The sequence below is a fragment of the Macaca nemestrina genome, chromosome 10 (assembly GCF_043159975.1).
Source record: "Macaca nemestrina isolate mMacNem1 chromosome 10, mMacNem.hap1, whole genome shotgun sequence".
Taxonomy (NCBI): domain Eukaryota; kingdom Metazoa; phylum Chordata; class Mammalia; order Primates; family Cercopithecidae; genus Macaca; species Macaca nemestrina.
Genome location: NC_092134.1, coordinates 15,132,243 through 15,147,252, shown reverse-complemented (window position 1 = coordinate 15,147,252; position 15,010 = coordinate 15,132,243). Strand labels below are relative to the sequence as shown.

Genomic DNA, 15,010 nt, shown 5'->3' with positions numbered 1-15,010 from the left:
CACGCCATTCTCCTGCCTCAGCCTCCCGAGTAGCTGGGACTACAGGCGCCCACAACCGCGCCCGTCTAATTTTTTGTATTTTTAGTAGAGACGGGGTTTCACCGTGGTCTCGATCTCCTGACCTTGTGATCCGCCCGCCTCGGCCTCCCAAAGTGCTGGGATTACAGGCGTGAGCCACCGCGCCCGGCACTCCCCGCCTTTCTTCACTTCCCTCCAAGTGCCCTCTCCATTTCCCGGTCACTGGTCCCAGAGCTCCGGATCGCAGTGGTTCCATTTTAAACTTCTTTGCTTTCTAACGCAACCTATGTTTTCTGCGGTAACTGAGGTTCCCGGGTTCTTTTTCGCCATGGTCTCTCCGTTTTAATGTTTTGGTTTTTTTACCCAGGCCCCTGTTTTATGAGCCCTGGGTACTTCCTTCTTGTGTCCCTTTTGGCCTCCTGGGTTACACTCCTGTTCACCCCACTTGGCCGGTTTTTTTTTTTTTTAACCTGCCGATTTCTCAGTCTCCCCGTTTTCCGCTGGCTACCTGTCCCTTCCTCGCCGCCCATTTTAACTTTAGCATGCCCCGTTCTCACCCTTCATTTTCCACTGGGTATTTTTTATGCTTCCTAATTTTAAAAACGGACCAGTACACCCCTTCCTCTGGGTCTCCACTTTTTATCTCTGGCACCAGTGTCGGGCCTCCTCCACCTCTGCTCCCATTTAATCGCTAATTTCCTGCCTCCTGAGGACCCCCGTTTTATTGTCCAGCCTCCCCCCTCCCACTTTTCTCTTCTCTAATTTTCTGAGTCTCCATTTTTTGTCTTCCAAATTCCTTCGATTCCTGGAGTCTTTACAGGCCTCATTTTTATGTACACATCATGGAAAAGAATAAAAGGGTAAGGGCGCAGGGCACGATGGCTTATGCCTGTAATCCCAGCACTTTGGGAGGCCTAGGCGGGCAGAACACCTGAGGTCAGGAGTTTGAGACCAGCCTGGCTGATATGGCCAAACCCAATCTACTAAAAATACAAAAATTAGCTGGGCATGGTGGCTGGCGCCTGTAAACCCAGCTATTTGGGAGACTGAGGCAGGAGAATCACTTGAACCCAGGAGGCGGAGGTTGCAGTGAGCTGAGATCTTGCCATTGCACTCCAGCCTGGGCGACAGAGCAAGACTCTGTCTTGAGGAAAAAAAAAAAAAAAGCGGGGCTGAGGTGAGAAGAATATTGTTACCAATTTTTAAAAAGCTAGTAAAAAAAAATTTTTGTCAAGTTCATTTTTCCAAGTCTTTCAATTTACTAAGCAGGTCTCAATCAAGATCACAAAAGCACTTACTTAAAAATAGCTTTATTCCATTATCTTTTAAAAAATGCATATGATAACCTCAGAATTAATTTCTCCCAATCTCCCCCCACCACATCTTAAAATGTAAATAATGGAGAAGGAGCTGGTTTTTTTTTCTTTGCAGCAGTTCCTGGCCAGTCCCAACGTGAGAAATATCAGTTGGCCCTTATTGCATCATAATACATTTTACCTAGTAAGGATGATTTTCTAAGTCTCAGTGCATGGGTTATTGCAATTTTCCATCTTGTGTTTTCCTGCGGCAATTATGGGGCTTGTATGTGCTTGTGAGAATTGGAGCCAATATCAAAGCCACAGAATTGTGGAGGCTCCCTTCCCGGGGTCCACCAGGTTTTGAGAAAAACAAGAAAAAAGTCAGTTGCAATGGACCTGAAGTGTTTATCTTCCTGGTCCTGATAAATAGATCTCACAGTCTCTACGTTAACAATACATGCAGATAAGATTTTTTTTTTAAAGCACAGTGTAACAACTCGGACTTTGCCACACAAACTGTAATCCACTGTCAACAAGCTTGTGGATTTGGGCATGGATCGTCTTAAAGAAGCCTGAATTCTTCAAAAATCCTTAAAACTTGAAGACCTGGATTCTACCTGATCCAGGATATTAATGTGCACACAGGACTCAGATATGTGACGGCAGTCACAGCTCAGCTGGTCAAAGGTTTATAGTGTTTGGCACCAGGACCATGAAGCTCCCATTTGATAGTGGAAAAACCCTCAAATATTTCCTATCAACAGATGTGTGTGCAAGAGAAGAGGAAGTTGTGGAAAATATCCCAGTGATCTTACAAAACATTCTCTGTGTTCCCAGTGAGGGTTTTTTTTTTCTTCACCTCAACAGTTTTTGTGTTTTCTTTTTTTAATCTTGTTGCCTCTGAGTAGTAGACTCTTCAATACTGGAATTTGGTTGCCGAAGACTCTAAAGGAGAGACTCACTCAGTATTCAGTGACTTTAGAAGCAAGCTGAGTATCTATTCTAAAATGACACTGATTTACACTGTTGAGAATGGTTAAGTACGTGGGTGCCTTGCAGCAAAAGACAAAAAGCCAAAAGCCAGTAGAACTGCAATTCACAGCTATTCCTGAGGGGTGCACATTGCAGCCCACACTTGAGCTCCCCAATGTTCTGAGCAGGGGACAGGGCATACTTCTAGTGATTTGCTTAGTTTAGTCCCTTCATCCAAGAAAACAGACCTTCCCCAACCACACCTGCAGGGTTACTTCCGACAACCAGCTTCTCATTTTAGAGTCCCAGTTCCTAGAATTAGAGAAAGGAAGTTCCCCTTTAAGCCCTAGGTCCGGCCCACTAGAGCAGATACGCAACATTAAAGAGTGCAAATTCAAGTAAGTTTTTCATATTTAGCAAACATCCACTGCACCTTTATAAGATCCTTGACTAGAAATTTATATGAAATCAGAAAACTTAAATATTGAAACTATACAAGGATCTACTGGAAGCATCAGCAGGCTAAACTCATCACATGGTATTTTCATTCCAAATTTAGTGTTATTGATCAGTGTACCCTCAGAATATCCTTAAGCAGCAGGAAGGAAACAAGTTTTCCTCTTCCCATTTCCAAGATTGAGAAACAGTCCAGATGAGCTGGTTTGCCCAAGCAGTTCTTATCACCAGATACTCCATTATTAAACATGTCTCCTGCCTTCTTTGAAAGCAACAGGAGAAATGAAGCATAGGAAAGTCTGCAAGCTAATAGTGTATCACCTAGGAGGCTTGTATATAAATATGAAGCTCTGCAAAATGTGGTTATAATGAAAGGCACTTGCTATTACCAGCTCCCTAACTCTTTTTAAAAGAATTCTATCTCCAGGGAAATAAAAATGGTTAAGACAGTGCTGATTTGCTTAGTTTAGTTCCTTCATCCAAGAAAACAGACCTTCCCCAACCACACCTGCAGGGTTACTTCAGACAAGCAGCTTCTCATTTTAGAGTCCCAGTTCCTAGAACTGGAGAAAGGAAGCTCCCCTTTAAGCCCTAGGTCCTGCCCACTAGAGCAGATACGCAATATTAAATAGTACAAATTCAAGTCAGATTTTCATATTTAGCAGGTGATCTTACAAAGATGTTTTTCAATAAATGGATTACGTTTTTCAATGAATGGATCTTACAAAGATGTTTTTCAATAAATGGAAGGAAAGATGTGTGTGCTTGGTTTTTTTGCTGAGACCCAAATGTTGCTAGTGCAAGCACCCACCAGGGGTACAGGTCGAGTCAAAGCTGAATGAAGAGCTCATCTTCAATGTAGCTTTCCAAGCTTTCCGAACAAGACAATAAGTGAGCAATTTCCTCATCTATTTCATAGGTGAGGAAATTGAGGCCAAGAGACAGGTAAAGAATCGTGCCCTAGCCCATGAAAGAAGGAAGCAACAGAGCCCAGATTCGACTTCAGGTGTTTCTAACTCCAAAGCCTGAATCAAACTGCCTTCCTCTGATTGGCATTGGTACCTGGAACTTCACCTGTTCCAAGGAATTGATATTTGCATGGTGGCACGGCTGAGGCAGGAGAATCGGTTGAATCCGGGAGGTGGAGGTTGTGGTGAGCCGAGATCGTGCCATTGCACTCCAGCCCGGGCAATAGAGGGAGACTCGGTCTCAAAAAAAAAAAAAAAAAAAAAAGTGGCAAAAGGCACCAAGACCCAGCGCTTCCCTGACCTCTGCTCCCTCCAAATAAGCATCTATCACAGTAAATCAACCTGGATAAAGCCAGGATTCACAGCAGAAGTGGCACCTCAGACACCAAAGCAGCCTTACTTCTCAAAGCTTTTAAACATCATTGGGAAAACTTAGAGCAAATCAAACCAACGTTTTTCAATAAATGGAAGGAAAGATGTGTGCGCTTGGTTTTGTTTTTTGCTGAGACCCAAATGTTGCTAGTGCAAGCCCCAGCCAGGGGTGCAGGTCGAGTCAAAGCTGAATGAAGAGCTCATCTTCAGTGTAGCTTTCCAAGCTTTCAGAGCAAGACAACCATGGATCATCCTCTTCTTCAGACTGGCCTATCTTCTTCTTGAACAATGTCACTTTGCTCCTCACTGCTGTCATCTGCACAGGGGGGAAATAAACCCAATGCTTTGTAATCAGAGTGTGATTCTATTTCAACCATCAGTCATCAATCATCTCAGTGATTTCTAGTCCTTTCCTGGTGAGTCACAGAATGGGATCTCATGGAGAAGAAGGTGGGGTAGGGTGTGTTTTCCCCTTTTCACCTGTTTTCTACACTCAAAACCTCTAGGCATGCTTGATACCAGCCATCCTTCATGTCCTCTGCTCACGCCCCTGCCCTCACCTGAAACACCCTCTCTCCTTTCTGCTTATTCCAACTCAGCTGTCCTAAAGCCTTGCTTCATGTCCACCTCTTCCATAAAGCTTCCCCTGACCAGTGCACCCCTCCAGGCTCTTATCTTTCTCTGAGGTCCTATAATTTTTGGTTCAGTGGCACGATCTCAGCTCACTGCAGCCTCAACTTTCTAGGCTCAGGGGATTCTCCCACCTCAGCCTCCCAAGTAGCTGGGGCTACAGGTACATGCCACCATACCCAGCTAATTTTTTGTACTCTTAGTAGAGACGGGTTTTGCCATGTTGCTGAGGCTGCTCTCAAACTCCTGGGCTCCAGTGATCCGCCCACTTTGGCCTCCCAAAGTGCTGGGATTACAGGCATGAGCCACCACGCCTATAATTTGTAAATATTGTCCATCAGGCAATTAATCAAATATCTTTCTGCAGCAGCTCTTCTACTGCTCTCTCAAAGTGTTGGTTCAGTCTTGCTCCTGTTTCCATTTCCCCTGTGGGTTTTAGTTTGTTCACCTAAACTGGTTTGTTTTGTTTTGTTTTGTTTTGAGACAGAGTCTCACTCTGTCACCCAGGCTGAAGTGCAGTGGCTCAATCTCGGCTCACTGCAGCCTCCGTTTCCCGGGTTCAAGTGATTCTCCTGCCTCGGCCTCCGAAGTAGCTGGGATTACATGCACCTACCATGCCCAGCTAATTTTTGTATTTTTAGTAGAGATGGGGGGGTCTCACCATGTTGGCCAGGCTGGTCTCAAACTCCTGACCTCAAATGATACACCTACCTCAGCCTCCCAAAATGCTGGGATTATAGGCGTGAGCCACTGCACCCGGTCTGAACTGGTCTTGTAAAGCCCCTGCATGAAGACGCTAACAGTTTCTCTTTTCTATTCTCCCACAATGCCAATATTGTGCCTACCCTAGACCAGGACCTTGATAAGAGTGTGTCAATTTGATTTTCATGTTGGTAGTTGACAGTAGTCTCAGGTTCTAGACTAAAGTTTAGCTATCTTCCCCAGCCTTTAAAAAACCAAACTCACCCCTTAGAGATTTCCTGCTGAGAAGCTCACTGCAGTTCAGAGGTTTGTGGGCTTTTTTGTTTTGTTTTGTTTTTTTGTTTGTTTTTTGAGACAGGTGTCCCACTGCTGCCCAGACTGGAGTGCAGTGGCGTGATCATAGCTCACTGCAGCCTGGACCTCCTACACTCAAGCGATCCTCCTCCCAAGTAGCTGGGATCACAAGTGCACACTACCATGCCTGGCTAATTTTTCTTTCTTTCTTTCTTTCTTTTTTTTTTTTTTTTTTGTAGAGACAGAGTGTCACTATGTTGCCCAGGCTAGTCTCGAACTTCTGGGCTCAAGTGATCTTCCCACCTTGGCCTCCCAAAATGCTGGGATTATAGGCATGAGCCAACATGCCTTTGTTTGTTTTCTGTTTATTTGTTTAAGGAAAAAGAGCTTACCTTGTAGATCCTGGAATCCATTTCCCATCTGTTCTATGTTCCCATTCACCAAGGCGGTCACTCTGTGAATGTGGTCTTGCTTAGGTATTTCTTTTGGCAACTCCTCTCTCTCATGTGCTTCCTCCTCTTCCTCTACTGCAGCATCTTCCTCCTCCTCCTCCTCCTCTTCTGAATCCACCAAAACCATGACATCATCCATGTTTTGTCCCCTAATTTCCAAAGGGAAAAAATAATCAAGAAGATTTCCTATTTTTCCCAACTTCAGCCCTCACTGAATAGGAAACACTAGATTTTTTGCGACCCCATTAGTAATATGGAAAATTCCTCAGGCACTCAGCTTGGTGAAGTAATGAGATGATGGTGTGGTAACCAAAGAGAGAGATGCTGCCACAAATTGCTTCAGATGATGGTATCTCATGCTGGGTTTGTTTTATTACTCCCTTGCTCCTCGGGCAGGTGACCATGTCCCAGGCATCTACCATTTCATGTCCCCTTACAGCTGGTAGACAAATGTTTTTCCTTTTCTGAAATGCCCTCATTCTGCTCTACTTACCAAAATCTGTCCCCCTCCTCATTTTGGAAGACACAGGTAAAGTCCTCTCTCTCCCGCTAAAGACCTAAATTAATGATTGCATTTAGAGTCCACACTGTAGCTTATTTACTGTCAGCTCACTAGCTCTGCCTACCCAGCCAGACTTTGCATTTCAGACTATACATTTCTTTTTCTTTTCTTTTTTTTTTTCTTTTTTAAGATGGAGTCTTGCTCTGTTGCCCAGGCTGGAGTGCAGTGGCACAATATTGGCCCACTGCAACCTCCACCTCCTGGGTGCAAGCAATTCTCCTGCCTCTGCCACCCAAGTAGCTGAGACCAAAGGCGTGCGCCACCACATCTGGCTAATTTTTGTATTTTTAGTAGAGACGTGGTTTCAGCATGTTGGCTAGGCTGGTCTCTAATGCCTGGCCTCAAGTGATCCACCCACCTTGGCCTCCCAGAGTGCTGGGATTATAGGGCATGAGCCACTGTGCCCGGCCTGGACTGTGCATTTCTTCTTTTTTCTTTTTTTGAGACAGAGTTTCGTTCTTGTTGCCCAGGCTGAAGTGCAATGGCACAATCTTAGCTCACTGCAACCTCCGCCTCCCAGGTTCAAGTAATTCTCCTGCTTCAACCTCCCGAGTAGCTGGGATTACAGGCATGCGCCACCACACCTGGCTGATTTTTTTGTATTTTTAATAGAGATGGGGTTTCTCCATGTTGGTCAGGCTGGTCTCGAACTCCCAACCTCAGGTGATCCACCCACCTCAGCCTCCCAAAGTGCTGGGATTACAGGCATGAGCCACCGCACCCGGCAAAACAAACTTTCTTTTTCAGACGGAGATTCACTCTTGCTGCCCAGGCTAGAGTGCAGTGGCGCGATGTCGGCTCACCACAACCTCCGCGCCCTGGGTTCAAGTGATTTTCCTGCCTCAGCCTCCTGAGTAGCTGGGATTACAGGCATGTGCCACCATGCCCGGCTAATTTTGTATTTTTAGTAGAGATGGGGTTTCTCCATGTTGGTCAGGCTAGTCTCAAATTCCCGACCTCAGGTGATCTGCCCGCCTTGGCTTCCCAAAGTGCTGGGATTACAGGCGTGAGCCACTGTACCCAGCCTGGACTATGCATTTCTTAAGAAAGAAAGAATGAAAGTCACAGGTCAGTCACCTGCCCGAGGAGCTGTGTTACATTCTCATTTAATCTTCACAAACCCCTTGGTGAAACAGATCAGGAGACGAAGGCTCAGAGAGGGTCAGGGATTTTCTATCGGTACAGGGCTTGGGAATGGCACAGCTGTCATTTGAACCCAGGTCCAATGGTCTCAATGCCTTTTCCTCCTATACCACACTGATGCCTCCGGTGAGAAACAAGCCCAGGGAATGACAGACTTACTGAGAGAATGGCCCTCCAATACAGGGCAGTAAAGGTAATGTTTTGCTACGAAAGATGGTCCCAGAACAATAACATCCTGTTGTTATGAATAGGTAAAGAACTGTTTTTCCATAGGATCATAGAGAAGAGTACTCTGCTCCCACCCAGAATCTCCTTAGGAAATGTAATATACAAGTTCCATTTGGTTCCTTTGCCCCTACTGGGGTTTCCTTTTGGGAGGGGTTTCTAGGCATGCTCATAGTAGTCTTCCAAAACACTGTAAAACTGGCTGGGTGCAGTGGCTCATGCCTGTAATCCCAGCACTTTGGGAGACCGAGGTGGGCAGATCACTTGAGGCCAGGAGTTCAAGACTAGCCTGGCCAACATGGTGAAACCCCGTCTCTACTAAAAATACAAAAATTAGCCAGGCGTGGTGGTGCGCACCTGTAATTCCAGCTACTCGGAAGGCTGAGGCAGGAGAATGGCCTCAACCCAGGAGGCAGGGACTGTGGTGAGCCGACATCGCGCCATCGCACTCCAGCCTGAGCAAGAGAGCGAGATTCTGTCTCAAAAAACAAAAAACAAACAAAACAAAACAAAAAACTCTAAGACCATGATTGATTCTTTCTTTTAGCTCTTTTTAGAAAATTAAATAAAACAAATGCATGAATGACTGGCTCAAATGTACACATTGTCTTTCTGTCTCAATGACAGACCTGCAGTGTGTCCAGCCCTGAGGTTTGGCGTTGTAAAAGAACACAGACTTTGGAATTGATTAGACCTGGACCTGAAAGAAGGCACTGCTGCTTTCTTCCAGAATGAGCTTGCAGAAATTACTTCATTGAGCCTCCATCCCCTTATCTGGAAAATGGAGACGTCACCACCACCGTGAGGAGATGATGAAAGGGTTTATAAGAATACCTGATAAAACCCCTACACCAGTGTCTAGTACATTGTAGGTCCTCAGTGGTAGTTGCTATTATTGTTCTTATGAAAGGAAGGGAACAAAACAGAAGTGAAGACAGATGGTGGGAATGGGTTTGAGTCTAGGGAACACTCACCTGAAAGTGTTTCCTACTGAAGAGAGAAAGGAAAAACCATTAATATCCAGTAACATCCACTTCAACCTCACAGGTTCTTATTCAGGCTAACATTTACTAGAGGAACAAATAAGAAAACTGACTCAATGTGACAGGTGATAGGGTGTCCCGGGATGGTACCTAGATGACTTATTACTGTACATCTCGACCCAACGAAGAAGCCCAGAGAACAGAACTTCAGGTGGGCGCATGACAGGGGCCATCCTTCCCCAACCCGCACCTTTTCAAAAGCCTGGAAGAGAAGCTAAGGGACCCAGGGAGCTCTTACCTTTCCAGCAGAACACAGGGCTGTAATACAACAGAAGCCCTGAGATAATGGCCAGTCCCAGCAGAAGGAGACTCACAATGGTTCCCACAATCCCCCCGATATTTACAGGTTCTGTAAAGACAAATCACACCGTTGATTCTTCCATCAGATATGTGTGCAATCAGAACACAACCTTCCTTTCTCTGCGTGGATCCAGTTCTTGTCTTATCTTGATTGCTGACCTTGGGTACGGCTTATGACCTGTCTGTAATGCCAGATAAATATTTTATCACCCAACCTCAGAGAGTTTGTGGGGATGAGATGGAGCAGGGAATGTGAAAAAACAATGGAAAGTTAAAATCTCTCTGTCTACCAAACATTGAGACTATTTATAAGGCCATGGTAAGTAAGAGTGTGAGAGTTATCAATGCCATGATAAACAGAGTGATCAATGGAACAGAACAGAGAATCCAGGAACAGGTCCACACGTAAATATACTTGATATATGACAGGGTATTGAGCAAAGGAAGCACTATTTAAGAATTGGTACTAGAGCCTGGGCATGGTGGCTCACGCCTGTAACCCCAGCACTTTGGGAGGCTGAGGAGGGCGGATCACCTGAAGTCAGGAGTTTGAGACCAGCCTGACCAACATGGTAAAACCCCATCTCTACTAAAAATACAAAATTAGCCAAGTGTGGTGGTGCATGCCTGTAATCCCAGCTCCTCGGGAGGCTGAGGCATGAGAATCGCACAAACCCGGTAGGTGGGGGTTGTGGTGAGCCAAGATTGCGCCATTGCGCTCCAGCCTGGGCAACAAGAGTGAAATTCCGTCTCAGAAAAAGAAAGAAAGGGGAGGGAAGGTGTGGGAAGGGAAGGGCAAGGAAAGAAAAGAAGGAAGGCAGGAAAGGGAAAAGGGAGATGAAAAGGGGAAAGGGAGAAGGGAAGGGAAGAAAGGAAGAGGCCAGGTGTGGTGGCTCATGCCTGTAATCTCAACACTTTGGGAGGCTGAGATGGGAGGATCACTTGAGCCCAGGAGTTCAAGGCCAACCTGGTCAACATGGAGAGACCCCATCTCTATAAAAAATAAAATAAAAATAGACATCTATAGTAAAAATTAGAATTCAGGACCGTGGTTACCTTTCAAGAGGGGCCCAGGATGAGACTAGGCCTACAGGGAGGGTTCCCAGGTAAAATTCAGTATGCCCAGTGAAATTTGGATTTCAGATAAACAATGAATAGTTTTTCAGTGTAAGTATGTCCCATGAAATATCTGGAACACACTTATACTAAAAAAAAAAAAAAAAAATTATTTTTCTAAACTCAAATTTAACCAGGCATCCTGTTTTTAAAGTTCTATTGTTATTTTCTTCTTTTCGAGATGGAGTCTTGCTCTGCCGCCCAAGCTGGAGTGCAGTGGCACAATCTTGGCTCACTGCAGCCTTCACCTCCCAGAGTCCAGTGATTCTGCCTCAGCCTTCCAAGTAACTGGGATTATAGGCACCTGCCACCATGCCCAGTTAATGGTCTCCAACTCCCAACCTCAGGTGATCTGCCTATCTCAGCCTCCCAAGTAATTTTGTTTTTTTACTAGCAATGGGGTTTCACCATATTGGCCAGGCTGGTCTCGAACTCCTGGCCTCAACTGATCCACCCGCCTCGGCCTCCCAAAGTGCTGGGATTACAGGCGTGAGCCACCGCGCCCAGTCCTATTGTTGTTTCCAAATCTGGCCCTGAGACATACCAGTAACCTAATGCATGTTGGTACTATATCCTAAATGGGATGACAGTTTCTTAGGTGTTCCTTTTGCTGTTATGCTTCACAACTGATACACACTAGATATCTATTCTTTGGTGTGTATAGATAGTATGTAATTTTTGCTACCTATGTAAATATTAGTGAGTTTGGGGTTGGATAATAATGTATTCCAGCCACCTTGTCAAGTCATAAGCAAGCGGATATGCCTTCTCCCAGTTGGCAGTGACCCACGTGCAGGGAGGCACCAGGCTGTCCCCATGCTGGTGCTAGGTGCTCTGAAGCTCTGAACCCTCCTCCTTCAGGCTCAGTTCCACCACTCACCTTTCACACTCAGCCAGATCTCCACCTCCCTCACCCCTACAGGGCTGTCAGCCCGGCAGATGTAGTAGCCCTCATCCAGGTCCTGGGAGCAGTTGTGGATGGTGAGGGTGGAGTCCTGGCCGTCCTGGGTAATGAGATGGCGGCTGCTGGGCTGGATGACCACCTCAGGCTGGGTAAGGTTCCTCAGCCACAGGATCTTGGCAGGGGGGTAGGCCCCAGACACCTGACAGGTAAGTGTCACATTGCCTCCAACGAAGCAAGTCTTCATGGGCTCAGAGAGAAGGGAGGGACCCCCTGGTGATCAGAAGGTAAAGAAAGACAAATGTTAGAGATTCAAGTCATGAACTGAGATCTGCAAGAAAAATACAATAGTCTTCTTTTTTTTTTTTGAGATGGAGTTTTTGCTCTGTTGCCCAGGCTGGAGGGCAGTGGCACAATCTTAGCTCACTGAAACCTCTGCCTCCCTCTCGGGTTCAAGCAATTCTCCTGCCTCAGCCTCCCAAGCTGGGATTACAGGCGTGTGCCACCACACGTGGCTAATTTTTGTATTTTCAGTAGAGACAGGGTTTCACCATGTTGCCCAGGCTGGTCTCAAACTCTCAAGCTCAGGTGATCTGCCCATCTCAGCCTCTCCCAAAGTGCTGGGATTATAGGCGTGAGCCACCGCATCCGGCCCCAGTCCCCTTTATCCGTGATTTTACTTTCTGAGGTTTCAGTTACCATGGTCAACTACAGTGCAAAAATATGAAATGGAAAATTCCAGAAATAAACTTTTTTTTTTTTTTTTTTTTGAGATGGAGTCTCACTTTGTCACCCAGGCTGGAGTGCGGTGGCGCAATCTTGGCTCACTGCAATCTCTGCCTCCTGAGTTCAAGAGATTCTCCTGCCTCAGCCTCCCGAGTAGCTGGGATTACAGGCGTGAGCTACTACGCCCGGCTAATTTTTGTATTTTTAGTAGAGATGGGGTTTCACCATATTGGCCAGGCTAATTTCAAACACCTGCCTCAGCCTCCCAAAGTGTTGGGATTACAGGTGTGAGCCATCATGCCCGGCCAATTCATAAACTTTTTATCTTTTCTTTTCTTGCAGTACTTTTAATATTCACAATTTCCGCCGGGCGCGGTGGCTCACGCCTGTAATCCCAGCACTTTGGGAGGCTGAGACGGGCGGATCACGAGGTCAGGAGATCGAGACCATCCTGGCTAACACGGTGAAACCCCGTCTCTACTAAAAAATACAAAAAACTAGCCGGGCGAGGTGGCGGGCGCCTATAGTCCCAGCTACTCGGGAGGCTGAGGCAGGAGAATGGCGTGAACCCGGGAGGCAGAGCTTGCAGTGAGCTGAGATCCGGCCACTGCACTCCAGCCTGGGTGACAGAGCGAGACTCCGTCTCAAAAAAAAAAAAAAAATTCACAATTTCCTAAGTTTTAAACTGCACACTGTTCTGAGTCGTGTGATGAAATCTTGCACCATCCTGAATGAGCCTTTCTTCATCACAAGAAGAAGGCTGAGTAGATATTTTGAGAGAAAGATCACATTCACATAATTTTTATTACCATATATTGTTATACTTGTCTATTTATTATTAGTTACTATTGTTAATCTCTTATTGTGCCTAATGTATAAAGTAACCTTATCATAAGTATTTATGTATAGGAAAAAGCATAGTACATATAGGGTTCAGTGCTACCCATGGTTTCAGGCATCCACTGGGGATCTTGGAACATATCCCTTATGGATAAGGGAGGAACACTACCTTTCCTTCCTAATGAAGCAACTCCAGAAATTTTTCCTTTTTTCTTTTTTTTTCTGAGACAAGGTCTTGCTCTGTTGCCCAGGCTGGAGTGCAGTGGCATGATCTTGGCTCACTGCAACCTCCGCCTCCCAGATTCAAGCAATTCTCATGCCTCAGCCTCCCAAGTAGCTGGGATTACAGGTGCCCACCACCACGCCCAGCTAATTTTTGTACTTTTAGTAGAAACAGGGTTTCACCATGTTGGTCAGGCTGGTCTCGAACTCCTGACCTCAAATGATCTGTCCACCTTGGCCTCCCAAAGTGCTGGGATTACAGGCATAAGCCACCGCACCTGGCCAACTCCAGAAATTTCTGTACCACACCTGGTCTTACATAATAATAAGCCTAACATTAACTAAGCATTTACTGTGGGCAAGGCACTGTTACACATATTAACCCAATTCACTCTCACAGCAACCCTGTTATTATGCCCATTTTGCAGATAAGGAAACTGAGGCACAGAGAAAGTTAAGTAATTTGCTCAATGCTACAGAACTAAATAGGAAATGCAGCTATGATACAGAGTGATCAACTGTCCCAGTCTGCCCAGGACGTGGAGTTTTCCCAGGATGTGGAGTTTTCAGTCCTAAAACCAGGAGAGTTCTGGGCAAACCAGGATAAACTGGTTCCTGTATCCACAAGCTTTCCTTCTATGCTATATACTACTACATACAAAAACTGTACTGATCATATAAAAAATGGACACATATCTAACAAGGATTTCAAGGGGACAAGAGGGCAGCTGTATTTGTTTCCAATTGCTAATGTAACAGATTGTGACAGACTTAGTAGCTTGAAGCACATTTATTCTCTTACAGTTCTGGAGGTCAGGAGTCTGGAATGATCTTACATCAAGGTTAACATCAAGGTGTTGGCAGAGCTGGTTCCTTCTGGACGCTCTAGAGCAAGCTTGTGCGACCTGCAGCCTGTGGGCCAAATTCAGCCCAGGATGGCTTTGAATGTGAGGACATGTTTGCTTCTCTGTGGTGGTAGATATCATGAAAATTATGCACGGACCCTTTTTTTTTTCCTGCTCATCACCTGTCGTTAGTGTTAGTGTTTGTGTGAAATGCACTCCCATCATCCAATTACCTCCCACCAGGTCCCTCCGCCAATATTGGGAGTTACAATTCAACATGAGATTTGGGTGGGGACACAAAGCCAAACCATATCATGAGGTTTCGCTGTGTTGCCCAGGCTGGTCTCAAACTCCTAGGCCCAAGCAATCTGCCTGTCCTCGGCCTCCCAAAGTGCTGGGATTATAGGCATGAGCCACCATGCCTGACTGATCCTGGCACTTCTCATCTCCCTTAACTTCGCCCATCCCCCCACTTTTTTTTGAGACAGAGTTTCACTCTGTCACCCAGGCCTGGAGTGCAGTGGCACAATATTGGCTCACTGCAGCCTCCACCTCCTAGATCGGCCGCCCCAGTAGCTGGGATTATAGGTGCATACCACCATGCCCAGCTACCTTATTTATTTTTTATTTTTTGTAGAAACAAGGTCTGTGTTACCCAGGCTGGTCTCAAATTTGTAGCCTCAAGCTATCCTACCACCTCTGACTCCCAAAGTGCTGGGATTACAGGCGTGAGCCACCACGCTGGGCCTTCTCTCTTCTTACAAAGAAATACACCAGTCATTGAATTACAGCCCGCTCTAATCCAATATGACCTTATCTTAACTTGATTCCATCTGCAAAGACTCTTTCCGAATAAAGTCATATCCACAGGTATTAGGGTTTGGACTTGAACATACCTATTCGGGGGACACAACTGAACCCCCAA

At 45.8% G+C, this 15,010-nt stretch overlaps 1 protein-coding gene across 2 annotated transcripts in view; it reads right to left on the bottom strand.

Moving 5' to 3' along the window:
- Positions 1-1,312: 1,312 nt before the first annotated feature.
- The window catches only part of LOC105495055 (V-set and immunoglobulin domain containing 10), a 47,632-nt gene continuing 33,934 nt past the window's right edge, over positions 1,313-15,010 (bottom strand). The window contains exons 5-9 of one of the 2 annotated variants that reach the window (XM_071070998.1): positions 11,432-11,725; positions 9,374-9,484; positions 9,067-9,082; positions 6,103-6,311; positions 1,313-4,400 (exon numbers count right to left, since the gene is read on the bottom strand). In XM_071070998.1, the coding sequence (XP_070927099.1) occupies positions 4,345-4,400; positions 6,103-6,311; positions 9,067-9,082; positions 9,374-9,484; positions 11,432-11,725 (686 nt within the window). In that variant the 3' untranslated portion in view covers positions 1,313-4,344. The remainder of the gene's footprint in view (positions 4,401-6,102; positions 6,312-9,066; positions 9,083-9,373; positions 9,485-11,431; positions 11,726-15,010) is intronic. The other variant, XM_071070999.1, reaches the window with a different exon arrangement.